The sequence below is a fragment of the Lemur catta genome, chromosome 11 (assembly GCF_020740605.2).
Source record: "Lemur catta isolate mLemCat1 chromosome 11, mLemCat1.pri, whole genome shotgun sequence".
Taxonomy (NCBI): Eukaryota; Metazoa; Chordata; class Mammalia; order Primates; family Lemuridae; genus Lemur; species Lemur catta.
This window is the reverse complement of record NC_059138.1, coordinates 2050075-2077061: the sequence shown is the minus strand read 5'-3', so window position 1 is coordinate 2077061 and position 26987 is coordinate 2050075. Positions and strand designations below refer to the sequence as shown.

General features: G+C 47.6%; 1 protein-coding gene across 4 annotated transcripts in view; it reads left to right on the top strand.

The window, feature by feature from the left end:
- Nucleotides 1-23563, top strand: part of RBM33 (RNA binding motif protein 33) — a 115650-nt gene extending 92087 nt beyond the window's left edge. For 2 of the 4 annotated variants that reach the window (XM_045564613.1, XM_045564611.1), the window contains 4 exons: nucleotides 5952-6158; nucleotides 9017-9205; nucleotides 16711-16799; nucleotides 17129-23563. In XM_045564613.1, coding sequence (XP_045420569.1) covers nucleotides 5952-6158; nucleotides 9017-9205; nucleotides 16711-16799; nucleotides 17129-17177 — 534 coding nt within the window. In that variant the 3' untranslated portion in view covers nucleotides 17178-23563. Of the gene's footprint in view, nucleotides 1-5948; nucleotides 6159-9016; nucleotides 9206-16710; nucleotides 16800-17128 lie in introns of all 4 variants that reach the window. The other 2 variants (XM_045564610.1, XM_045564612.1) reach the window with 1 other exon arrangement.
- The last annotated feature ends 3424 nt before the right edge of the window (nucleotides 23564-26987 follow it).

Here is a 26987-nt window from a genome sequence, read left to right as displayed (position 1 = left end):
TCAGATGCAGTTCAAAGTAATGCTTGCGTACTTCATGACAGAAATCGTAGATATCGACCATCGTATGGGCTGAAGTGGATGCTGAAATAAATGTCTATCCATTGGGAAAGGTGAAATAAAAATTTTCTCAAAAATAAAACCACTAAAAAGATAAAATTTGAATTTGCTGTGCAGGATCCACAGGGCAGGTTGTTCAAATGAACAATCGGTTGAAGAATATGACTCGAAGGGACAAGTTCAGTTGGTCCAAACTATGTTCCTGGCCACAACCTAGTAATGTGTTGGCTGGTCATTTTCTAGTGTTTACTGGAATAACTTCTGGAATTAAAAATTTTTCCCTACAATTAGCTTTTCATTTTGCTAAATTGCAAGAGAATAATTTTTTTCAGTTGGGAAAAAATTTTCCACTTTTCTTACAAAGTGAAATAACTTGTTACTTATACATAAGCCTTGAATGTTTAGCATGATCTTCAGAGAAATTAAAAAGCATAGCATTATAGTAGCCCTTCATTTAATTAAAGCGATTTAATTAAATGGTGATTAATCCCATTTGTTTCAACTCTTGCTGAAAATAGTTACGAATGTGTTAGTGTTAAGTTCCTCCCCTAGGAGGCAATGTGGGGTCCGATCTTAGGAACCACGGATCTGTACCAGCACTTACTGTGCGTGTCACCAAAGTTTGTTTCATGTGCACAATGAGGATGCTGATACTTGCCTTGTAGGGAGGATTGGAGGAAAAGCATGTCTATACAGACCCTGGTACATTTCTTGTCAGATGTTCAACAAATACAATCCATAGCTAAGAATTGAAATGTGTTGAATGATACCAAAACTCTTGATGATGATTCAGATTCTAGGAGTGCCTTGGAAGTTTGTATTGTAAAATTTTACTGTATAGTTTGTTGCTACAGCAGGTATACTTGTCTTGACTATAAGCAAGTCCAGCACTTACCCAGGCAGGGCTCTCCCGCTTTTCAGCGAGTGGTTTGTAGGAACTGTTTTTCCTAAAAGTTGGACAGTCGTCATCCCAGTCTGTGTCTGACGCATCCTCCTCTCCCTGTTGATCAGGGACTCGGCAGGCCGTGGCGGTCTGCCTGTCCTGAGGGTGCTGTGGCGAGCAAGTGTCGTGACCCTGAGGAAGAGCCCAGCCAGCCCCAGCAGCGTGCCCTGGGGGCTGTAAGGACCCAGAGTGGTGGCCCGGGGCCTCCATGAGTGAGCAGGCGGCAGCCGCTGGCCTGGAGCTTCCTGAGCAGGGCAGAATAACCGGACAGGCCAAAGGCAAGCGTGGCTGCACTGAGCGCAGCGGAAGGTCGGGTCTCCATCCACGGCGGCTGTCCCATCGTGGATACCATTTCCTGTCTTTCCAGGCCATTTCTCAGGACGTGCTAAGGGAGCATGACAGCAGGACTCCTTTGTTATGTTACAGGATCTCATACTCCAGCCACATAAGTAAATCTGAGTTTTTGTCAAAAGAGATGAGGAAAGACTTTTTGTAATATCTGTATTTCTGAACTTTAAGTAGAGTCAAGCCTACTTAGAAAAGTAAACTTTCCATGAAAAGAAGATAAAAGTTTAGAACTTTGTTGCTCAGAGTTTTTGTCTGACGTTAATATCGTCAGACATAAATTGTCACCGATTTCTTATTCAAAATAACGAGCATTTTATTATTTGGAGTGTTTACTGACTCAGTGTTTATGTTCTCAATTCCCAGTTTAAAAATTATCAGACTACTACAGTGTTTGTGTTTATCACCCAAATACGTATGCCCATTATATGCCTTAAAATAGGTAGATAATAACATCCTACTTTTGGTGCAAGCTGTTCTTTTTAAAGTTTACTGTGTAGGTCATCTTGTTTTTATAATAGCTGTAGATTGCTAGAGAAACAATGACCAGAGTAGTCATCTTTTTGTCCATCATATTACTTGGGCGTTGTTTTCTTTAGGTGCAGGGTACTGTCTTATGCGTGTCTGCAGTGTGCCATGATACTTTCTGATGCACGTAATGGTATTGCTAGGCTGAAGGGTGGCCGTTTCATTATCATGGTGACTGTTAGTGAATATGTATGTACAGAATGACAGTGGCTTTAACCTAGTATTCTGATACTGTAGTCTTTTTTTTTTTTTTAGCACATTCAGAACTATTCAGCTTTTAAAAGTACAGCCTACTATTTATTGACTTAATTTCAATAAATATTTCAGTGCTTTCTATGCACAAGACATTTTGGCATGGTGAACAAAGCAGACTTACTAGGATCTAAGCCACTGGTTTCTCTAGAACACTTACAAGATGCGTATGTTGTAGGTGTCATCAGAGACCTGGTCGGTTAAGCTGCCAGGGAGCTGATTTGGGTGACTCGCGTCGGTACACTGGAAGTCCTTCTAAGAGAGCAAACCTTCACGGTCCACTCGTTTGTCCACCTTAGTGGACAGGAGGGAAGTGGGAGAATCACCGGCAGGAAGCTGTTATGTAGCTGAGCTGGGCGGAGGATTCCGTGGCCCGACGCTGGCTCCATCTCATGTGGGCCCTCGTGGCCCTGGAGGCTGGTGTGAAGTATTGAGGCTTGTGAAAGAGAAACGTTTCTAGTGACCATGTGACTGAACACATGCATAGCGAATTTGTGAGTCTGGCACTAAGATTGTACACCCAGGAAACACCATTTCAACAGGATTTTAGATAATGATAGGTCACTGGCTCTTAAGAAAGATGAGGATATGTGTTATATATCCTTAAATTTTAAAATTTTTTAGTATAGAAAATCTCAAGCATATACAGCACTAGAGAGAATTCACATAGCTTTTTAAGATAAAGACTTTGAAGAGTTATTCACTTAGAATAGGTCATCCCTGCCTGGATGGGATCCCTGCTCATGCCCTGGGTGCAGGACCTCGTGGAGGAGTTTGAAGAAGCACAGACCTCCAGCCTGAGTTTCTGTGTGGACCGTGGTCCTGCAGGTGGTCTGCCTTCTCACAGAGCTGCCATTTTCATCTGGGGGCGTATCCGCTGTGAAATAGGAATGGCTCCCAGTCAGATCAGCACATGTCAGGCAGTAATTAGATACATCATAGAGTCACAGAATGTTGGGGGGATCCCCTCTGGTTCAGTCATCCATAGCCCTGGCAGGATGACAGCAGATGATCACGTTGTCCTTTACTTTGCTCAAATGGCATGTTACGTTAATTAATATGGGTTATTAAACCAGCCTTGCATTTCTGGGATGCATCTTACTTAGTCATGATATGTGATCGTTTTCCGTGTTGCAGGATTTAGTTTGCTACTATTTTAATGATTTGTTTTCATGTTTGTTTATGAGGGATATTTCTTGCACTTGTCTTTTGATGTTTTTGGCTCTTGTATTAGGGTAATACCAGGCTCAAAGAACCGGTGGGAAAGTTGCTTCTTTCTCTTCTGTGTCCTGAAAGAGATTGTGTTAGCTTGATAGTCTTTCTTCCTTAAAAAATTCCATGGTGCAGCTATTTGGGCCTGTGTTTTTGTGATAGATTTGTAATTATTAATTCAATGTCTTTCCTTCTAAGAGGTCTATTCAGATTTTCTCTTTTTTTGTGTTACTTTTGGTACCTGTGTCTTTTACTGATGTCCATTTCATCTAAGTTGTCTAATGTGTTACTATAAAGTTGTTTGTAATAACTTTTCAGTTTCTGCAGCGTCTATTGTGATGATCCCACTGTTTCCTGCTTTGGCTAATTTGTCTTCTCTCCTTTTTTCTTGGTCGTTGTACTTAAAGGAGTATCGATTTTGTTGATCTCAAAAAATCCAAATTTTGGTTTCACTAATTTTCTCTGTTTTTTGTTTACTGTGTCATTGCCTTTTGCTGTGATCTTTACCGTTTTCTTCCTTATACTTCAGGTTTAATTTCCTTTCTTTGAGAGAGGGGAACTAGCTTGAGGTAAAGAAGGTAAAGGCCCATCAAATGATTGATTTCTAGATCTTTTTCCTTTTTGATGTAACTGCTTTAGTTGAATCCCCTAAATTTTGATGTGTTGTATTTTTGTTTTCATTCAGTTTGGGTTTTCTTCAGTATTTTTATTCCTATTTTTATTTCTTAGCCTGGCTTGCATAGCCCTGTTGCTGCACAGTTTGGTGGCCAGCAGTGATAGGGAAGAGATTGTGCTCAGGCACGCGGGCCCTGCCTAGCCACCTTGGCCGGTGATTGGAGCTTCCCGCCAGCTTCCCAGGCAGCCGTGTGGGTGTAGCTCCTCCAGGCCTTCTGTGGCTCTTTCTGTTCCAGAATCTCCTCACTAGGTTTCTCACATTTCTGGCTGCTCTGTTGCTTGTTCTAACAGGACCACGCCAGAGGCTCAGATCCCTGAGCTTCTGGAGCTTTCCCGCTGAGTTGGCTGCTCTCCTGCTGTGCTGTGCAGCCGTGGGGTGGGGCTTCCTCCCCAGCCCTGTGCGGCTATGCTGCCTGTCTGCGGGGAGGAGCCCCCATCAGGAAGGCTGTGGACTACACTATTCTTACATCTTGGGGATTAGTGCTTCTCCGTTTGTTGCTGTACATTTGCTGATTTCCAGGGTCCTGAAATGGTTGTTTGAGGCAGTTACACTTGCTTTGGAGAGAGATTTGCAGACCTTTTCATGCTGCCATAGCCAGAAGTCCTGACTGCGTGTGACATTTCATCTCATCTTTTCTTGGGTCCCTGTTACTTTGAGTAGTCATAACGAAATTCTTATTACACCCATCTTCCTCCAGTCCGTGTTCCTTCTCTTTGTGGAGCGCTCTGTTCCACGAAATGGTCTTTGAAAGATATGTTTGAGGGGGAAGAGCAGGACATGGCTATGTGGGCTTCCTCTGAGCTAATGTGCCAGGTTCCCACTGGAGACACTGGCATAGTGGAGCCTCCTGGGTGAGGTGGTTTACTAAGCAATGACTGATACTGCATGTGCCTATTGATGCTTAGAGAAGGCGTCGTGCTAGTAAAAGCCTTAATCTTCCTTTTCAAGTTCGAGCACCCATTTCTATTAGGATTACATAATTTAGCAGGACAAGATCTGATGTCCTTGCCAATCTACCCTTTCTTTCCTGACCTCCTGCTACTCTTTTGGAAAGGCACTACTTTTAATACCAAAAGTAGCCTTGCACTCTGTGCAGAGGTATTTTGTCTTGCTGCCTGGTGGTAGGAGCAACATCAGTAGCACAGCTTGAATGTGTCCCTGCTTCCTAAATTGATTAACAAGTTTTAAGGCCAAGAAATGAGAGAACTTTAGTAAAACACAAAAGGTGAGATTCCTGATACGTCTAAAGTTCTTAATAGAGTAAATGCTCTCCTCTGACACGCACTTGCTCTGCGGGTGGTAATGGCACTGGTAGCTCTCAGCAGAAGGAAAGGAGTTTCTAGCCAGTGGTTCTGGGATGCTCCTCCTATTGCAGACTTCATGAACACAGTATTGAAAAGTACACAAGATTTGAAGTCGTGGTGCCCACGGGGTGGGTGGGGAGGGGAAGGCCCTGCGACGCACCCCACGCTGCGCAGCCGTGACCGGCAGGAGCTGGGCCGATTGCCACGTAGGTTAGGTTTGAATAGAAGTTAAGTTTTAAACTTACTTAAGCAGACTGTCAGATTTTAATAAGAAGGCTCTTGAAAATGAATAATGTATGTTGTAAATGAAAAATGCATGTTGAATATGAAGTATTTTTAAAGTTAAACAGTAATTCACTGAATTAAATAGCAGTTATTTTAATCGCAGACCTCTTAAATGAATACAGTAATTAAAAGAGATATTATAGTTTTAAATTTCAAAAATATTGTTAAAACTTAACCACTGTCCACTGAGAAATGTCCTTACTGGCTCTAGAGAGATGACAGGTTTGTGTTACACTGCTTGCAATGGCTTTGGTTCCCAGGTGAATGCTAACTGTGGGGCTCCCCGATGCTGGGGGGATATTTGGCGGAGCAGACCCTGAACCCCACTCTGCCTTCTTGGTTTCAGCAGGGAGGAGAGAGCGATGGCTTCTTTCACCTTGAAGGCCAGCCCCAGCGGCTTCCTCAGCCTCCAGAAGTGGGACCACAGCCTGCCCGCAAGGTGACACTGACCCGGGGGGGCCTCCAGCAGCCCCCACACCTACCACCGGGACCCCACACACACTCGGCTGTCCCTCCAGGGATCAAAAGCATCCAAGGAATCCATCCGGCGAAGAAGGTACTGCTCGTGACCTGGCCCATGGCACGGGGCTGTGGTTCCAGTGCAGGGGGAGGCCCGGTAGTTAGGAAGAGTGGATGACCGAGGGCAGTTTGTCCAAACGGTGGTGCCTGGCACGTGGTAGTACTCAGGTTAGTAAATGAGCCATCATTTCCTTTGTTCTGGCCTTGAAAACACAGGAGCATTCTCACCAAACCCTGTTTCCCTCCTGGCTGACTTAACGGCACAACTCCAGTCGTAAATCACCCACAAAGGAGGGGCTGGTTCCCTGCAGCTCTGAACTGTTTGCTCTGCAGCATCCATGCCCTGGAGACAGCCAGGCGGGTGCGTGTCTGTGTGTGTGTGTGTCTGTGTGTGTGTGTGTGTGTGTGTGTGTGTGTGTGTGTGTGCGCGTGCACACGCGTGGAACCCCAGCACAAGCGTGCTCTCCTTTCTCTACTGGCTGGTTCACTGGAGACTGAAATGTGGAGTCAGGTGTGTGTTCATTGATTTCATAGTCATAAGCCCAGTTCAGAGAGAGGAAACTGAGGCCTTTGGAGGTGAAGTACCCGGCCCGAGAAAGTGGCAGGGCCACGGTTCCTTTAATCCTTTCCTTGACCTGAGGATTAGAAGGTGTTTCTCTGAGCTCAGTCTGCCAGAGGGGCAGCACCACACCCCTTCTCAGGGAGCGTGGCTCTCCTGTTGTGCTCTAGGAGCACCGCCTTGCCGCGTGCTTAGCGAGAGTGCCCTTTCCCTCAGCTTCCAGCGAGAAGCATCTTCTTAGGCTCCCACAGTTGTTCCGTCTCTGCCGGAGGGGTAAGAATGGCCCTGCAGTGAAGTCTCTCTGTGCAGAAGCCAGCACTGCTCATGTGATAGGGCCACAGTGCGGGAGAGGGGAGGCAGCACCCTGCTCTGTGCTTCCTCCAGGAGGACTGGAAGCCCACTAGTTCATCCCCCTGCTCATCTTGCCACTAAGTGGTCGTGTTAATATTAAGACCATTCTGCTGGGTGTGGTGGCTCTCGTCTGTAATCCTTGCACTTTGGGAGGACGAGGTGGGAGGATCACTTGAGATCAGGAGTTCAAGACCAGCCTGAGCAAGAGCAAGACCCTGTCTTTACCAAAAATAGAAAAATTAGCCAGGTGTGATGGTGCGCACCTGCAGTCCCAGCTACTCAGGAGGCTGAGGCAAGAGGACTGCTGGAGCCCAGGAGTTTGAGGTTGCTGTGAGCTATGATGACACCACTGCACTCTAGCCCAGGTGACCAGAGTCAGACTCCATCTCTGAATTTAAAAAAAGACTATTTGAGTCTCTCTGAAGTATTTAAATTTCTTTGTATATATTATCTCATTAACACCTTATGATAGGGGAATAGACATAATTACTCCATTTTGTAGCAGGAGACAAATGTATAGACACTTAATGTGATCAAGAAGTGGTATCTCCAGTGATAAGTGATGCAGTCTTTAAAGATTGTTCCAGTACGAATTTTCTTTTTTGAGGTGTTAGCCCTGAATAGATGATGAGAAAGACCTTACAAACCACACACCCCGTACAGGTACATACATAAAGTACTTGAGTTTCTTACTTTTGAACTTCTTTTACTCTCCTATAAATGAGGATATTGATATCTCCTATCTTATTTGAGCGATTATGAGGATTTTATACAAAGCATAAAAAAAAACCCCTGATGCCAGACATATAAGTAAGGTTTGGTAAAGGATTTTATTGTTAACATCATAACTTACTACAGCTAGCACAGAAGAACAGTTACTTACTGTTGGTTGCCAGCCAGTGTAACTTGCAACTTTTGATATGTGTTTGTGTTGAAATCTCTCTTTGCACTGTTTAAAAACTCACTTGACAGGAGTGGTTTGTTACCTCCTGCAGAGCGTTGAGAGACATTGAGGTGTCTCTTAGTCTCCCTGTGTGCTGGTGCACATCCGCGTCCTGAGCGTGAGCTCTGGTTCCACCTCTCTTTTTCTGTGCCTTTTTCTGTGAGGGACTGGGAGGCCATTTTTGTCCCTTTCTACCCAACTCTGGGACAGAACGAGAGTAGGACATCTGGAAAACCTAGAGCTGTTTGCTGCTATTTGGCCTTCTATATTTTGCTGTTACTCTAAGCTGGAGAAGTTGGGCAGTGTTCTCTCTTATCCTAATTAGGAGAAAATGCTAGAAATTTCAACTGTCTCCTCTTTAAAGAGCAGGGATTTTGAACCCTGGACACCTTTAAAAATTGATAATGTTGAGACCCACCTTAGACCAGCAAAATTGCGATTGGGGTTTGAGGCACACTCAGTCATTGCTGTGTCTTTTGTTTGTTTTTAAAAGCTCTGCAGATGATGACAGTGTGCATTTAGGGGTGAAAGTGCTGTTGCGGCATGTGCCTTTGAGGGTTTGGATGGCAAATGTGGATCTTCCTAAGACGAGTTGGGTCCATGACGCTGTGGCTTGTTGTGACCACATGGCAATGGGAGCACAAGCAGGTTCCACTGAGACTGGCCTGTAACACGATGGGAGGAATTAGGGCTCTGGGTCTGAATCCTTAACTGTGTTACTCGCAAAGGGTTTCTGAGTCCCCATGTGCTTCATCTGCCCAAGGACGCTGTCACCAGAGTGCCCGAGGAGCACGACTGCGCGGCAGGCACCCAGAGAGATTCAGGCTTTGTCAGTTCCCTCCTATTCCTCCACCTAGACTTGCTGGATATTTTTGTCTTGTTTGAATATTAAACCATTCTCTGATAGTGGATAGAAAACTACAGAAAATTCTGTAGCTCATGGTATGTTTAATGCATTCTGAGTTATTTGCTAACTTTTGTATCTTAGTAGCTGTGATGAAACCCAGGTTCAGAACAGATGCCTGTCCTTTGTCATTGCCAGGCCATCATGCACGGGCGGGGCCGAGGGCTGGCCGGTCCCATGGGCCGGGGGCGCCTGGTGCCCAACAAGCAGAACCTGCGGGTGGTGGAGTGCCAGCCGCAGCCCTGTGTGGTGTCTGTGGAGGGGCTGTCCTCGTCAACCACCGATGCCCAGCTAAAGAGCCTGCTGATGTCCGTGGGACCCATTCAGGTAGGTCACCTGGGAGTGTGACGTCTGTGCCAATGTTTGTCATATCTGAGACAAAATCATTTCTTGATATAAAATGCAGCATCCATTGTGTTGGATACTTTGTATTAAACTACTGCTTGGGAAGAAAGATAAACATCTATTGTGTGTTCTTGACATCAGAATTTTTCCCTCAAAGTTTGGTTATTTTGAAATTTTCAGATTCTTAGTTAGAAATTTTAGGAAATATTCTAACTGAACAAATTATCCTTTGAGATCCTCAAAGGATCGTAAAGTTCACACATGCACACATACAAGTAAATTTTTTGTTCCCTCAAATCACTTGTTTTATTTGTAATAATTATTTAAGTTTTAAAGTATTTAGCCTTCTTGTCTTTAACTTTCAAAAACAGCCTCACTTGTTAACAGCTCTGGAATTTGGTTTAGATTTCTGCAAATATGACAGTCACTTGGGCTGTATGTTTGTCTCTTAGTTTTAAAGCTGGCTAATTCTAATGCTTAAAAAGTCCCTGCAGAGTTCAAAACCAGCCTGAGCAAGAGCGAGACCCCGTCTCTACTAAAAATAGAAAGAAATTATATGGCCAACTAAAAATATCTATATAGAAAAAATTAGCCAGACATGGTGGCACATGCCTGTAGTCCCAGCTACTCGGGAGGCTGAGGCAGGAGGATCACTTAAGCCGAGGAGTTCGAGGTTGCTGTGAGCTAGGCTGACGCCACGGCACTCACTCTAGCCTGGGCAACAGAGCAAGACTCTGTCTCAAAAAAAAAAAAAAAAGTCCCTGCAGAGCTAGCTACAGACGAAATGGGTGAAAAGGACCTGAACACGATTCCGGGGCTGTTGGAAACCCTGGTCTCTGCAGGTCCCGTGCCCATAGGGGACCCGGCAGTGAAGCCGGCCTGGGCTCCGGCCCCGTTTCTGGCCTTTCCCGCCGGTCTCGCCCTCGGTGCCTGTCGCTGCCGCCCTCCCGCATCCTGCTTCCCCAGCAGCATCTGGGTCTGAGGGCAGAGCACTTCGGAAAGGTGACTGATGGCAATTTTAGGGCACCCAGAGTAAACGTTAGTTTTCTGAGTAGTACAAAGTACTTTCTTTTACGAATATCTTAACGGGCTCTTGCTTCATGGGTAAAAATTTGGAAACGTTGTCAGACTAGGTAGGTACGAGAAATTAATTTATAATATGTTTTAGATCTCCATCCACTATTGAGAGTTCCTAGGAAATGAGGAGTTTCTAAAAAGTGAAAGCCTTTCCCAAACTGCCTGTTACTTTGGTTTACTTAATGCCACCTTCATTGGATTCCTAGAGAGATAGGTTTAGTTTTTATTTGTGTGTAATAATGAAAAAAGTTAACCCCAAACCTTAGCTTCTTTCTTTTGTTGGAGACAGGGTCTTGCTCTGTTGCCCGGGCTGGGGTGCAGTGGTGTGATCATAGCTCACTGTAACCTCAAACCCCTGGGCTCAAGCAATCCTCCCACTGGAACTATAGGTGCATGCTACCTTACCCAGCTAATTTTTGTATTTTTGGTAGAGATGGGGTCATGCTATGTTGCCCAGGCTGGTCTCAAACTCCTGGCCTCAATCGATCCTCCCTTCTTGGCCTCCCAAAGTTCTAGGATTATAGGTGTGAGCCACCGCGCCTAGCTGGCATCTGTTTTTAATAGAGTAAGCTTCCCAGTGGTGCAGATAGGAATACATTCTCAGTTATCAGAGGCACGAGGCTTATGTTCAATGATAGGTTATTTCTAAATGGTTGGTCATAAATATGGATTAATTCGCAGGAACAGAATTGAACTAGAGAATTTTATGTGTATTAAAATGTGGTTTTAATGCATGTAAATATCTGAAACTCAAAACAAATGGTGATTGAGAATTCTGGGTCAAATAGCAGTTTAACAGTGAGTCCAGATTTTTAAAAGTCAGAGCAGAGCCTAGTCTAATTACGTCTGGACCACAGAACAACATACTTGGCGGGGGACTCACGTTTTAGTGCGGTTTCCTGATGGTCCTCTTGTCTGCCGGACACTCTGCACTTCCCCTGGGTGGAGGTGACAGCGTTGTCATTTCTCTGTGGGACCTGCTGATTGACAGACTTGTTTCGTCATGTGCAGTCTTGGTCACTTTCGTGAATGTTCTTGAGTATGTTGCAGTTATCAGGATCCATGTCTGGAGAGCAAGTGCTGTGTGCCTGGATCAGCACTGCGCGCGGCTCTGTGGCTCCATTGTGAAAATGAGCTTGGAGCCACCACGACACCCCTAGCCTCTGTCTTGTCTGTCTTAGAAATTGAATTTGGGATTTTGTGCTGTGGCCTTTTTCCTTCCATTTGCTGCTTTCTTCTGTTTGAAAAGAATTAGAAATTATTTTGTTGTAAGTAAAGTTTGATTGGGGCCATTTAAAATCCCAGCAAAAGCAACGTTGGAATTGATCGATGGCTTGTTTTAGTTAGAAGGATATGTAAAGGGGAACAAAGTTTTCTCAGTGTAGAATGCCATCACAGGCAGGTCTGGTGAGCTGCCCTGCAGGCGCTTGAGGAGGGGGACAGCCGTGCCCCTGCAGGCCCTCCCACCCCCGACTAAGCAGAGCCCTGTCCTTTCTGGCCAGCCTCAGGCCACTGGGAAAGTTTGAGTGGACATTCAGAGATTTTTAAACACTGCATTCACAAGTGCTAGGTTTCTTAATTACAACAAAACAAAAAACTGATAGAACAAGCTTCGGCCATCATTAGATAGCTGAAGAAATAATACTGATAAGTATAAATATTAAAGAGCCTTTCATAACAAGACTTCATTATGGTTTAAATGTATACTTCAAAGGGTCAGTGCTAAGTGACCCAAGGTTTCAGCGCCACCTTCCTGGTTTGAGGGGGAAAAAGTCTTTCTGTGTGTTTTGGGATAAATGGTTTTTTATCCCAAAGGTTTTGGAATGAAATGTCATGTCTCTGCTCTGGGATGTGGCGCCACCTAGTGCTCACTGTGGTAACACACGTGGTGGTGTCTGGACCAGAGGGGGACCCGTATTGCTTTGGGCCTTTTAATGCTAGAAAATTCTAGTCACTACAGGTTAACTATACTTTTTAAACCCATTGAATCTGAGAACTTTTTTTAAGTGTAGCAGTGATATGGTAGCCAGTTTTCCTATCAGATTAGTATTTTACTCTCTTAAACAATATTCACAAGACTCTCTAGAAAATTCATTTCAAAGGCATTTATCTATAGGCTCATTTACAGAGAAGGCAGAATGACAAGATTTTGTAGAAATGTCATAACTAGGATGGAAATGGTGTAAGTATAATAGTGTGGTTCAGAATTTCAGAGGAGAAAGGTGCAGTCAGAGTGAGAACCACGTGATGTTCCTTAACATTAATATGAAATGAGTCAGAAAGAAGGTTCCACCCGAAAGAGGGGGGACTGTGGGGTTGCGGGGAGGCCAGGCCTTGCTCTCAGGGAACGGGGAGGTAGATTTCTGCCAGTCAAGTGACCTGCTTACGTTCTCTCAGTAGCGACCTCTGGGGAGCAGCCGGGATCTTCTGCTCCATCCTCAAAGACTAAAACCAAATTAACTGTTAGGACCAGGAATTAAGTTCATTGTAACTTTGGAAGCCCCTTTACTTAATTGTGTTTATTTCCTTGTTGCTGGGTTTTGCCTAAAATTGTGTTAGGAAGAAAAAAAATTTGTGTCTTATAATAAATGAAACTCCATGATGTAAAAATGAACAAAAGACATAGTTTCCTCTGAAGAGCATAAAGTTTGCAGTCCTTTAGTGAGTAAATGTATGTATTTCTCTGTTTTGATTCTTAATAACATGAAAAGGCAGCACTGGGCATGAGCAGCAGTGGTAACAATCGATGGCATTTGGACCATGCCTGCACATGCCAGCCACGGCTCCGTTCACTGCCTGCGTTAGCTTATTTATTGCTTCCAGCAGTCCTGTGGGACTCAGAGGAGATAATTAGCCATGGTCAGCTTGTTTTTGGCTCTGTGTTGGCCCTTCAGAATGTAGCTGGCTGTAGGAGCAAGAGTCTGGGCTTTGAGATGTGACTTCAGTTCAGATTCTGACTTTGCCATTTGCTGGTGTGCAGCTTTTAGACAGAGTACTTGCCCCTTGAGAGCCTCGGTTACAGTTGAGATGACGGCCACGCCCCCACTGTAGGGATTCAGTGAGAGAACACTTGTGCCAGCCGTGAGCACGGCCCCCACACAGCGTAGACACGGTGAACGTTAGCGCCCTCTTCCCTGTGAATCGCATTCTGATCATCCAACCTAGGATCTCTGGGCCGAGCCCTCTGATAGGTCACTCGTGCTCCAAAGACCCCTCCCCAGAGTGCTGTTTCCATGAAGTCCCCCAGAAGACCCTGGTTAAGGTGGGATTCTTGGGGCAATAAGACACTGGCACTCAGGGGCTTGTCTGACCCCTGGCCACCCACTAGACATGCCCACATAAGATAGGCCAGACTCTCCGCAGGCCTGGCAATTGCAGATGATTTTATCACCTGATTCTAGCCTGTAAGGTGAGATTTGCATTTGATATACTGAGAACACAGTATTTTTCTTCAGAGTATATACCTGGAAAATACTTACTGAATGAGTAAATAGTCAGTTTAAAGAAAAGTTGTGCGTCTGTAGTTATAATAGTGTTCCACAAAACTTGTCTATGTATGTGAAATAATAAGTATAAAAATAGTTTTGAACCATCTAGGAAACTACAGAAAACAAAAGTCCAGACTGATTTCTGCACTTTTAGTCAAGGATCAGCCTCTCCCTTACTTTAGGCAGCGTGATTCTAAGCTGCAAGGGAGTGGGCTAGACCTCCTCTCAGCTCCTCTGATGGGCACAGAGTTCTAGAGCTGGGAGGAGCCTCCGCAGAGCAGCCCAGACCTGTTTCTTTTCTCTTTCTTTCTTTCTTTCTCTCTTTCTCTCTTTCTCTCTTTCTCTCTTTCTTTCTCTCTTTCTCTCTTTCTCTCTCTCTCTCTCTCTCTCTCTCTCTCTCTTCTCTCTCTCTCTCTCTCTCTCTCTCTCTCTCTCTCTCTTTCTTTCTCTCTCTCTCTCCTTTCCTTTCCTTTCCTTTCCTTTCCTTTCCTTTCCTTTCCTTTCCTTTCCTTTCCTTTCCTTTCCTTTCCTTTCCTTTCCTTTCCTTTCCTTTCCTTTCTTTTCCTTTCCTTTTTCCTTTCCTTCCTTCCTTTTTTTTTTTTTTTTTTAAGAGACAGAGTCCCGCTATGTTAGCCAGGCTGCATTCGAACTCTTAGGCTCAAGCAATCCTCCTGCCTCAGCCTCCTGAGTAGCTGGGACTACAGGCACGTGCCACCACACCAGGCTAATTTTTTAAATTTTTTAGTGGAGATGGAGTCTTGCTGTGTTGCCCAGGCTGGTCTCACCACATAAATCTAGAAATGGATTTTCCCAAAAGAAGAGCATGGTATTTTCAACATGCAGATTCCGTCTGTGAATTGGAGAATGTTGATAATTGTGATGTATAAAATTAGTTTTTCTTGTCCATTCCTAACGGAGCAGTTTTTATATTACTAACAAGGTAAGTTGAGATGAGATAAATTCTTCCAGTCGGTGCCATCAGATCTGCCGCAGCGTGGGCAGCAGTTAACGTGAAGTTGCGGTCACTTTGGGGTGTTGAGGCCTGAGCACGAGAGCTGTGTTGCAGGGAGAGACAAGAAAACGAGAGGCCGGGCTGTGCCGGGGAGGAGTCCTCGGCCGCCGTTGCGGCTGATGGGTGACACCTTCCTGATGCCATCCTGCCCTCACCTGGTCACAGAAGAGGGTGGCATTTTCTTTGTGGAAGCTTCTCCATAGTGTCAGCAGCTGAAAATCACCTGCAGGATGACGCATAGAGTGGGCGCAAGCTGAAGACGAGTCTGGTGGGTTGGGAGGGACACAAGTCTCCACCCAGGAATACAGCAGAATTTCAGAGGCCAGAAAAGCCATATTGCTGAGAATGTACCCAAGAGACCAAGTTTGGGGGCTTTACTTTTCCTGTTAACTTAACGATAAGTGAAATGGTCAAGAAAATTGTTTTGCGTCCATTTTTTTATATCAGAAAGAAAGGAGGAAATCTGGCATTTTACTAAACTTGTTTCAGTTGGCTGTTGTCGGGGGGCTGCATGCTGGGCAGCCTCGTGGTGCCTCCGGCCGTGGGCGGCCCCGGGGAGGTGGCCCTGTGCACACGTCCGCAGTGCTCCGTAACTGGAGAGCACACTTCCTGGGGACGCGTACGCACTGCTGTGGGAGCACTGAAAGACAGTTCTGCTAGTCTTGTTTGCTGGTAGAAGTGCTATGGTATCAAAATAGAGAGCAGTTATTTCATATGCTGTATAACTTTTTTGAACATTTTCTAAGTCGTTGATACTTTTAGCTGTGTGCTTCCAGTGCAGATTTTTGAAAAATACTTTAAATGTTGTAAGTACTTTTAAAGGACTATGTGTTACTATTAGTTACTTCCTTAGCTGTTACAGTTCACTGAACAGCAGCCCAGACTCACAAATAGTTCCTGGCCACTGAAGATGCCGTGTTGAGTGCAGTTCCTCAGGACAGGGTCAGCGTGGTGCCACACAGCAGACCTGCCAGTGACAGTGACTCGTTGAAGAGTCGGGGCACCTGTGCTGTGCCCCAGATGCAGGAGATAACTGAGAAGGACCCCACTGTGGAGGTGGGGGCTGCCCGGGCATCACAGAGCATCGCCTGGTAGATGGCCAGGCTGTCCTCCTGCCTGCCCCGTACCCCTAAACCCGGCTCTGAGGCCTGAGGAAGACAACACCATTCTCCTCCTCACAGTGAGTTTGAGGAGTGGCTCTAAGTTGCCTTTTTCGGATGTGTCTCTAAAAGTCTTTACTGGGTTCATCATTTCTTTCAGTTGATCTTCACGAACTCATTTGCTTTTTGCTACAAAGAATGGCCTCTCGAATAGTAGTTTTATGCGAAAGGGTGATGACTCCCTTGGAACTCCTAAAGATTTCATTAAGATACCACTTGGTAATCTCAAACTTTCTAAGTACCGAGCGTGACTGTGTCATGCCGAGGCAGCCCCAGGCACAGCCACCCCCACGGCGGCCCTGCCGGATGTCTGGGGAGGGTGAACTTGGTGGCTGCTGTAGGCCATGGGGTCGCCTCACCAGCCAGCGGCAGCCTCTGATGTGATGGGGATCGGCGAGGGGCCACTGAGCCTCACTTTCTAGGAAGACACGGGAAGAAGAGGTGCCTCTACGTAAGGGCACCTGCCACCGGCTCTCACAGAGAAGATCGGGCAGCCACGGTGGCAGGTGACGGAGACCTTAGCACCAGCTGGGGGATGTCAGTGCTGTTGTGGGAATGATTTATTGAAGCGCTGCTTTGGGGAACAAAAGCTGCCAGGGAGAGGGAAGGGAGAGGGAGTTTGTTAGAGTGAGCTAAGTGTCAGCCTGGACTCACATTTTGGATTAAAGCTGAAAATGCATGAATATACATATTTTTTATTTTTACCGTTTACAGTGAGATATTAAAATGTTTCTCTGTTTTCTTCTCTAGAGTTTACAGATGCTTCCCCAGCAGCGGAAAGCCATAGCTAAGTTCAAGGAGCCAGCCCACGCGTTAGCGTTTCAGCAGAAATTCCACAGGTAGCGGTGCACTCTGTACTCGCGGTGGTGTGGGCGCGGGAGGGGGCTCCATTCTGTGCTGTCCCCTGTTGCCATGGCAGGTGCTCCTGTCGCTGCAGAAGTGCAGCAGGACACAGAGCAGACCGCGAGCCTCCTCATCAGGCAGAACGGCCTTTTTGCCGGGTGGAGGATTAGCCCTGGTTTGGAGCAGATGTCATGCGTGAGGCCGCCTGCGGGTGGAGTAGGCCCTCGCTGGTCAGGACCCCCCGTCTGCTCTGGCTTTCTGCCCCCTTGGGCAATCAATTGCGATGTGCAGAGTTACCGTTGATTGTTTCCTTAAATTTTCACAGGCATATGATAGATTTATCCCACATAAATGTGGCCCTGATCGTGGAGTGACTTCTAGCGGGAGCCCTGACCTTGTGCTGTACACACACTGTGGGATTTCTTCAAGGAAGCTGCCAGCCGGCGCAGAGTCCCCAGGAGCTTAGGTCTCTCCGGGCTGTTGCCTCGAGCGCCAGCCAGCCACAGGGTTGATTCAGAAGAGCTGAACTTACACAGCCAGCTGGAGTTCGGTGTTAGGTTGATCGCTTCAGATTCTGTTGTCACCGCAAAGAACTCCAAGTTTTTCGTTTTCTTTTGTTTTCTAAGTGCTTACGATGCATGTAGACATTGTTCTTCGTGATCTGACTGTATGATCGATCACAGTGACTTAGATTCAGGAAAGAACATTAATGTCACAAATTCCAAGTATTTTTCACAGCAAAGAATATTTGATAATGGTTGCGCTTATCTTCAGTGCAGGCTAGAAAAGAGTCTTCCCAACCAAGCTTAGCTTGAGTGGGCTCCTCAGAAAGCTCTCAAAGGCTCCTGTAAAACCTAGATTGAAATTTGGGTGATTATTGATCGACATTTGCATATCCTGGAAAGCCAGGGTATGAGTGGGGTGGTTGGGAGTGGTGCCAATTGAACGGAGATTCTGCTTCTTGTCAGTATTTCTAAAGCGCCAACTGTATGCTCCTGGTCCCGAGGTGAACTGCCCACTTTTTTACACTCTTCTCCAGTCAGGCAAGGGCTCTGGCAGGCCCCTGGCGTGGCACAGAGCAGGGTCTGCCATGCCCTTGAGGTGGCGGAACAGCCTGAAAGTAGGACAGACCTGTCCAGCTTTTTCTCTCTTTTCAAATGCAGCCCAGGGTGGCGTGTTTGTCTCGCCGGCTCTGTGAATGTGATTCTTTGGGAACCTGGCTATCATTGCTTTGATTGCCCTTTTTTTTCCCGAAGGCCACTTGAGCAGGGGCTGCACTGTCCTTTATTGGACCTGAGATGAGGCAAGACTGTGGGGCTGTCCGTGGCGTGTGGCTTGGGGGTGGCTGTCTTCCAGGGACAGCGTAGCCCAAGCTGAGATGTGTCTGTGTCATCGTTGAAGCCGCTTTTAGCAATTCTGGGTAGGTTCCCTTAGGTGAGACTGACGCTGCACAGAAACCTTAGTAGAATTTGTTCTGGGCAGACACTGAACAAAGTGCCTTACTGTCTTCTGCTCATGAAGTGTTTCGCTACTTTGGATATTCTAAAGTGGACCTGAACCATTTGAGCAAATAATACTAGGGCATACTCAGACTTTTTAGCTATGTTTTATACGTACAATTTCATGTCACATTTATTAATAGAATTAAGGGATCTAGAAGCCTGTTACCACTTACTGCCTCTGGAGCGAGTGTGGCCCTAGGGCTGTCGGCCTCCGGAAGGAGGGGCTGGGGATGAGGGCACAGGCTTGTCTCCTCTTGTGTCCACAGTTGAAATTTTATATATTTATTCAAATTAAGTTACCAAAACAATATTAAGAACTGGAGAAGAATATTCCAGACCCTGTGAGACCTTGTGTAGCCTGGATTCTAAACGGCATTGTGTGCTTACGGGAAACACTGGCAGCTGCAGGTGGGGGTTGGCGGCTGCTCTTCAGAAGCAGCGGCCCCAGGAGACCACAGCACCGTGGCTGTGCTGGTCCCCTGCAGCTGTGCTGCCGGGCGCCTCTGGCCCAGACAGCCCCGACCCAGCTTTGGAAGACGGGCTCGTAAGCCAGCCCTGCCTGGCGGTGCCGGTGGGGGACACCCATGCGACAGGTCCCTTCCCCTCAGTGGCTCCTCCACCATCAGGAGCCACTGTGCTCACAGTTAGATGCCGATGTGCTCATATATTTAAAAAGCATAGTTTATTTATCTCAGTCCACAGAGAGTTACGTCGAAATGATGAGTTTGGTAGCTCCTGGGCTCTAATTTTAAAGAGAGCTCCAAACCACTTAGTGTACCCAAGGGCAGTGGGAAGGCTTACTAACTTATTTTATCACCGAAAACTTCCTGATGCAATAAAATGAGTTTAACAAATTTTTACCACTTTCTGAAGTAGTCTGAGTGTGCTGTGGTTTAAAAACCAACAATCTGCACGCAGTCTCTGAGAAGCAGGCACGAAGCACACGGCAGGCAGCCAGTGTTAGTGACGCCAGCCCGGCCCGGGCACCGTTGCTCACAGCAGGCGCCATGGCTGCTGGAAGGTCTGCGTTTGGTGCCGAGTGTGACGGGGACCGGGCAGGTGTGTGTCTGTAACTGTGCACACACACAAGTTTTCTCTGGGTAGAATGCTCCGGAAAGGCCATCAGCAGAGTCTCCCGGCCTGTCCTAAAGCACCAGTTAGAACAGCCACACACAGTCCCGCTGCTCTTACTGCAAACGACCATTGGAAATGGGCTCTTAGTTCCAGACCATCCCAGTAATAAAGAGTTAGTTTCCTTTAAGGAAGCTGCGGAAAAGGAAAGAAGCAGAATTAGAAAGTAATGTTATTTCCATTTTTCTTGCGCTTCTCGCTTTTCGCAGCGATGTCAGACCGCATAAGCTGAACCCTCGTGGAAGATCTGCTGCAACCATTATCTTTGTTCTTTATTTATCATGCATTTAAAACGAGAGGCAGAAGCATTTAGCATACTGTGTAAATATGGACCTTTTAAAATCAGAATGTTACTGGGAATGCTTTCAACTCAGCAACATCTTAGCTATTTGTTAGTTCTTTTGTGTTGTCGTATCAAAGTTTAATGGATACAGTTCCATAATTGTTGATGTGTTTGTGTGTATATTCGATTTTTATAAAGATGGTAGTAAGTCAATACATTTATCCTGATCTGTGTATTATTTGTTCACAAATTCAAGAAGCCTAACGGCAGTAAATACCAATATATTTCATAAGGTAAATCAATAGATAATTATGTGGAGCCAAGTTACTTTTCTCTTTCTTTTTGCGTTACCTTGTTTTGATTTTGTGATGTAATATAAGTTCACTTAGCCACGTGTCTGAACATAGCACTGCATTGCCATCGGCCGGCCCCATTGTTAAGTCCTCATGCGGACACTCTTCTAAAGGGTAACTCTCGTCTCCTTTCCGAGAGAAATGTTGAGGGGTCCCCCTCTCAGGACAGGCGGCGTCCTATATAGGAGCCTGCACCCTGCCTCGCTGGAGGAGAGTTTATGGGTTGGGAGCGGGAAGTGGTTTCATCGGAACTGTTTCTAATATGGGTAGTCCTTAACGTGATTTGTAAAGGTCCCGGACCAACAGTTGTTTAAGCTGTAGCATTTCTGAATTGTGACAGAGCTTAGATCCTGCACCCAGCTTTTTTTTCTGAAATAGCATTTTGATGAGTTCTGTAAGCAGAAGGCTTTGTTACTGAAGGAGGTGGGAGGAGTTTAGTGTGAAGGGGAGGGAGGGAGGGAGAGGCCCGGGAGAGGAGGGTCCTGTAGGATGGGGAAGCTGTCCTCCCAATGTTAACAGGAAACTTCTAGCACACTGGCCATAAGGGGAGGTCATCGGTCACGTGGAGAGCTCGCAGGCCAGGGCGCCTGCAGGCAGCAGGGGAGCGTCCGCTGGATGAATCTCACGGCAGCGGGACAGGGCCACCCTCCCGGGCGCCTGCGTGGCTCCTCTTATAGGACCCGGGCACGGTGAGGCGCGGCAGGCGCAGAAACCCGAGGACCTGGAGCCTTCCTCCTAGGGTGGGTTTTAAGAACCATCCATTTTTTGTTGTTGTTGGTTTTTTTTTTTTTTTTTTTTTTTTTGGCTTTTGGTTTTTAATTTTGGTCTGTTTCTTTTGTTTTTTATTTGTCACTTTAATGGGAAGGTAAGCTCAACAGGCTCATAGTCCATGGACTGACTTGTTGAAGACAGGTTGTAGTCACATAATTGCACAAAAAAAGGGGGTCTGTGTGTGTGGCGGCCGTAGTGTTGTTCCTGGACATTGCAGAGTCCTGGAAACGCCACTTCTCTGTGGCTTTCCCTCCTTTGCCCTCGCTGGAGATAGGAGCTGCCCAGGAGTCGAGAACCATGTCCCAGTGCAGGGTCTGCAGGGCCGGGGTCCCTGGGGGTGACTCCAGGCTTCTGCTTTTCTGTTGTTCCTCCTGCCTCCTCTTCGGAGGACTCAGCTCTGGCTTCGCATACTCCCTGGCAGACCCTTCTTGCCCTTGTTGTATTAAGCTATAACCCCCATCCTCTTTTTTTTGTTTTGTTTTTTTCTTTTTGCTTATTTGGAGTGGGAGGGGAAAGGGTGGGAGAGAGAGAAAACTTGAAAGGGATTGTTTGGTCTTTAAAACCTTGTAAGTGGTGTATTCTAAGACGGGTAACTATTGGGGTGTTGAAGGATAGGAAGGGACTGAGAGGTCCCCCCCAAATAAAGGAAGCCACAATAAGTGTAGATGAATTAGGAGTAAAGTTTAGATACTTTACTGTATTTAACAAACATTTCTACTGACCTCAACTATTTTTAAAATTTGTGAATGAAGTGTTATTTGGGACATTCTTAAATATGAACTCTCCCAAGGCATTTAGCCTTGACTTAATATTAAATCCTAAGGATTTTATGTAAGGTTTTTTGCAACCTATTTAATTTTTATCATTCAAAATACCTAACTTCTTAGGTACATAAACCCATGGTTTTGTGTCCTGGAACCAAAGCAGAACCACTGATTCATATTGGATCCCAGGTGTACTGGTGGCAGTGTGGTCGGAAGGGCCGTTTGTCTCACACGCTGTCACCTGTCTCTGCTAGAGGATGTTTTAGACACCTCAGCTCTCTCTGTCATGTTTGGTAGGAAATCTTTAAATTTTGACGGGTGGATGGAACAGGTATTTTTAGTGAGACGTTTCTTGAGTACTTTTTCCTTTTACTTCTAACCGACTAAAATATACAGAGGTCTTCATGCTTGGTGTTTTGCTTGTTTTTAGTTCGCTAATTTTAAAAGGTATGTAGAAAAATATAGGGCCTTTAAAAGGAAAGAAATGTCATGTAGTTTTTTATCTTAATATGTTCCAGAGTGGACAAGCAGACAGGTACTGTTTTTAATGTATTCTGTGTTTAATAATTTAACGTACTCTAGAAAGTAGACTCATGACATTCTCTTAGCATGATTTTCTTTTAAACTGCTCTTCATTTTAAGGGCGCATGTAGTGGAAGCTGATTTTTAAAGGACTTTAGACTTTATGCATTCTACAGTATTTTCTTAGAATGTATACAATTTTAAAATAACATGCTCACACAACACGTTTTGCTATCAACCCAGGAGCAAGTAATCACTCATTTTATAATCCAGCTTTGCTTTTCACAGGTGTGGCATCCAGAAAGGTTTCCTCTGTGAGGGCTTTAACTCTTGGGCTTTAATTCTGCTATTTAATTTTCAGGTATAACAACGACAAAGCACACAATCTGTTTTTTCATTTTTGAGCTGGTTCTGTTTGTTGGACGTTACTGTTCTCTTCTTGAGCCTGTTCCTTCCGTAACGGCACGGCTTGGCCACGCCACGCGCTGGGCTGTCCCTCTCCTTGCTCTTCTCTTCTTTCCTGACTCCAACTCGCCCGCCGGCCGGACGCTGACCGCTCCTTCCCGCGCTGAGACCCTGCGCTGTCCCTCGCTTTCCGGCTCCGTGGGTTTCCCCGCTGCCCTCCCGCCCTGCTGCCGCCCTGGCTGCCGAGGGGCTGTCCCTCCTCCCCTCGGTGTTCGGTGCGGAGCCCCGCCCTGGGCGGGGGCGTCGTCAGTGCTTTTGGTCTGCGTTCACGACTGGATCACCCCTAAACCTTTGCTTTGACAGGTCTTGACTCACGATTTATTCCTCCAGGTCTGATGGGGAGAATAACATTTGATTCTGTTGCTTTGCAGTTTGGCCCTGTAGGAGTTGGCGATGCAAAGGTGCCGGCGACGGCGGCGCGCGGTGGCCGTGCCATTAATCACCCCTTCTGTTTCTCACCCTCTACTTTGCAGGACCTCTTGTGCGTGGGCTCAGTGTTAGTAGTAGCGCCGCTCATTCCGCTCGGAAGTGACGGCCGTCTGGCCTTGGTGCCGCCCTCGCCGACTGGGGCCGCGCTGGCCGTGATGCGCACGCGCGCTGGGTGCCGCATCCGGGCGCCGCTCTGGTGTGGGGTGTAGTCTGTGTTGCCTGGGAGTGCTTGCAAGTTCAGAAATCGAGATGGCTGGATTGCATTCCCCTGGGTTTGATCTACTTCCTGTTTTCTGCCAAGTGCCCGACGTTTACGTTTGTGGAAATGACGTTGCCTTGTTTTACCCCATTGTTCACTTTGCGTTCATGGCTGCGGTAACTTTTTCAGGAATATATGTGAAGAATAATAGTGACGTAGTTAAAAAGCAGATGTATTGTTGTGTGTATCATTTGTGTGACTTCATACCAAAAAATGTGTTTCAGCTTTACTGTATGTAATTTCAAAGGTGTGTTAATAAAATCTTGCAGTTCCCACTCTGATTCTGCGGCTCTCGTGTTCTTGCCACTCGGATTGGTCCACACACATCTTCCTCAGGTGCCCAAGACAGGGCTCCCGCCCTCCCCACGAGGACTGGGCTGGGGGTTTCTGCAAGGAAGGGGGCTGTCCCCCAGCCCCTGGGCTCTCCCGCGGCTTGGACGCAGGTGTCTGATGGGTGGGCGCGTGAGAAGGTCGGGGACCTCTCGTCTTCTCCACATTCCCCGCTTTGCCTGACTCGGAACCGACCAGTTGTCAGAGTATGCTCTGTTTTGTTTTGGGTGGGGGATTTATAGTCTCCTTTTACGTTTTTTTAAGCATTACAAATGATTTTTACAATTATTCAGAAGAGATTTGTATTCTAACATTGTAATAAAAGACTGAAAATGGGGACACTCAGTCGACTATAGTGCCATGCTTCCACCGTCACCCTGCAGGTTCTGTGTTCTGTGCCGGTCGTTTGAAGAGTTGTGATCAGTCCTTACGCTACTCTGTGTCCATTTTTCATTTAATGTATCAGAGGCATTTTTCACGGTGCTGAAACTTGCTTGGAATCCATGGTCTCTTTTTGAAAAAATATTTTTAAGTAAAGCAGCTCTGCTTCCAGGAAATGTTAAAGGAGACATCCAAGGAGAAGTGACCCCAGATGTTGACGCGCCCCTGCAGTGTGACTGGTGGGCTTCCCTTCCAGCCGGATCCTAGGGCTGGCATCTGTGTTTGGGCCTCGGGGGCAGTAGTTCAGGCTCCAGCACACCCCTCACCTGCAGCCCCATGCTTCCTACCTGTGGAAAGCACGTCTTCTGCTCGGTGACTGCCATCCCCTTTTGTCCCCTGAGTTTGATGGGAGGTGTGAGGCTCGAGTGACTGAGCCTCTGTCACCCCCGGTGGCAGAGCCTGTGGGCCAGTGGCTGTGACGTGGTTTGAGCAGACAGGGATGTGGTGGCACCCTTGCTGGGCATCCTCACGGCCCCGCCAGGCCCACATGCGGGTCTGACAGAGCCCCTGGAGGGAGGGACTTTGGGGCAGAGCGCAGCCGTCACACACTTGGCGTTCCCAGCCTGTGCTGATCGCCTGGAAATGGGCTTAGTGAGGTCACAGCCACACGCTCCCCAGAGCCGGAAGTGAGCCGTGCAGGACCTGAGGCCTGTGGGTCCATTCCTGATGCATTTCACCCCTGCAGGACGCACGTTCTAACTCCAGTGACACTGACACAAATGGGTGCCCGCCACAAGCAGGGTGGCCTGCCCAGGGCACAGTCATGGCGGCTGCCAGGGAGCCTCTTGGCTCCAAAAGCCACCTTCTGTCTCACAAAAAGCCATGGTTACTTTAAAACTATCCATATTTTATCACTCTGTTCTCCCCATTTGCAAGTATGAGAAGAAAAATGCCTTAGTGTGGACCTAAGTAAGGAAGAAAGAAGGCAAGAGAGGGCTGATTTGGGGGGATGGACACTGAGAAGGGAATGATGTACGACAAGGTGATGTATGTGATTAATTTCTCACGTCTGACTTAATGGAATTTTTAAACCTAAATCATAACTTGAAAATGCCATGTGATTAGACCAAAAAACAATTTTCTTCCATTTTAATGCGTATTCCAAGAATAAATCATTCTTTGGTTAAAGCCTGGACTTTGCCGTGAGTAATGAGATCCTCACAGAAGATGGGTGAGCACAGCTTGGGGTTTCAGGTGGAAACGAGGGTTCCTTGGACTTCAGGGGACGTGCATGGCGGGAGCTCCCGTGACGCAGCTGGGCACTTGCACACGGCTGTTTCCTGACACGCCGCCCGCGCTGCAGGGCTGGGTGCGCGTTTCTGCAGCGAGTGGCGTGGCGTTGGTGGCAGGCCCAGGTGTGTCCCTGCTGCAGACACGGGTTTGCAGGTGGTGTGAGACGCCACAGTGCACTGGTGAGATCTCACCCTGTCCCATCGACAGGTCCTTCTCTTATTGAAAAACATATTTCCATAATTTGAAATGGATGATTTATAGTCAAGTCTGAAGGGAAAATAAGTGATGGCCGGTTCTGTGGGCAAAGCAGTGCTGAGCACTGTGCCTGCAGGAAACGGGAGCAGAGAACCCTGCTGCGCGCCGCGGGCGCAGCTCGCTGTGCCGGGCCTGAAAGACGCCGTGGCTGCCACGGCTGAGGCTGCGCTGGGCGGTCACGTGCCCTTGCTGACCTCTGGTGCTGCCTGCGGACTGCGGCGGGAGGGCGGAGAGGTCGCTGGGCCTCTGTCCTGCCGGGGTGAAGACGTGTGTCCCGTTGGCCGCACGGGGCCAGGCTGGGGTTTGAACTCGGCAAGCTGGCCCCAGGCCCTGCCGTTACTGTGGACTCTGCGAGGACGCGGAAGGGTGGGGATCGTGTGACACGCTGCCAGTCCCCTGTGGCCTGGTGTCCACCCACCTTTGGGTAAGTTTGCACCTTGCCCGACCACAGGAGCTGAGGGTGAGATTTCAACAAGTGTCAGTCTGTGACCTGGGAAAATGGGACCCAGACGTGTCTTAAGTGGCTGTCACACCCCCTGTCCCCAGTCCCACATGTATATGTGTTTATATCGTAACACGATTTAGGAGCTCGGCCCCTTCTCAGCCCACCCGTAGCTTTGTCTCCTCCCTCCGCAGTGCCAGGTGCATTTGTCCCGGGAGAGTCGGCCGTGCCCCCGGCCCTTGGGTGACGCAGCCACTACGGCTGAGTTTATGCGGCCGGACCACGGCTGCGCTGGGTTCTGAGCGTGCTGCCCGGGCCACACGTCATGCCCAGGAAGCCTCTGGGCTTGGTGTCCCCGAGCTGTGCGGAGGCTGCGCCGGCCTCGGGCCTGTGCCGCCCACCGTGACCATCAGCGTGTGCTGCCTGTGGCACGTGGAGCCCAGAGAGCCGCCCTGGGGAAGCCCTGCGTGGTCGGAAGCCGCACGGCAACACAGGATGGGGACTGACCCCTCAAGCCTCCAGTTCCAGTCTGGGAAACGTGGGCTCCGGTGTGGCTCCTGTCAGGGACGAGCGGCTGGGAACCGTTCCCGGCAGCCTTGGCAGGGACACAAGGGGGGCTTGTCAGACCTCCCCACCGTGCCTTCCCCGGGCCCTTTTCCAGTGAATTCATGATTGAGTGACAGTGCAGCTTGGGAGCCCCCCAGAAAGAGCACCCCGAGTCCGGGCCCACAGGCAGCCTGTCTGGCTGCTCCCCCACACCCTTCCGACCGCCGGGGCACTGCCCTCACGGCCGGTGGCCTCTGAAGCTGAGACACGCGGCACGTGAAACTCACTCGCAGGCTTTTGCCCCGGCTTCGGGGGTGAGCCTGGGTGTTTTCAGTCTTAGATCCTGGTAATGTCTTGCCCCTAAAATTTGACAATGCAGAGAATGTTTTCTCACCACTAAGGGATAGCAACTCTGGTGTCTGAGAAGTGTGACCATGTCTCATTCTACTCTGAAAGCG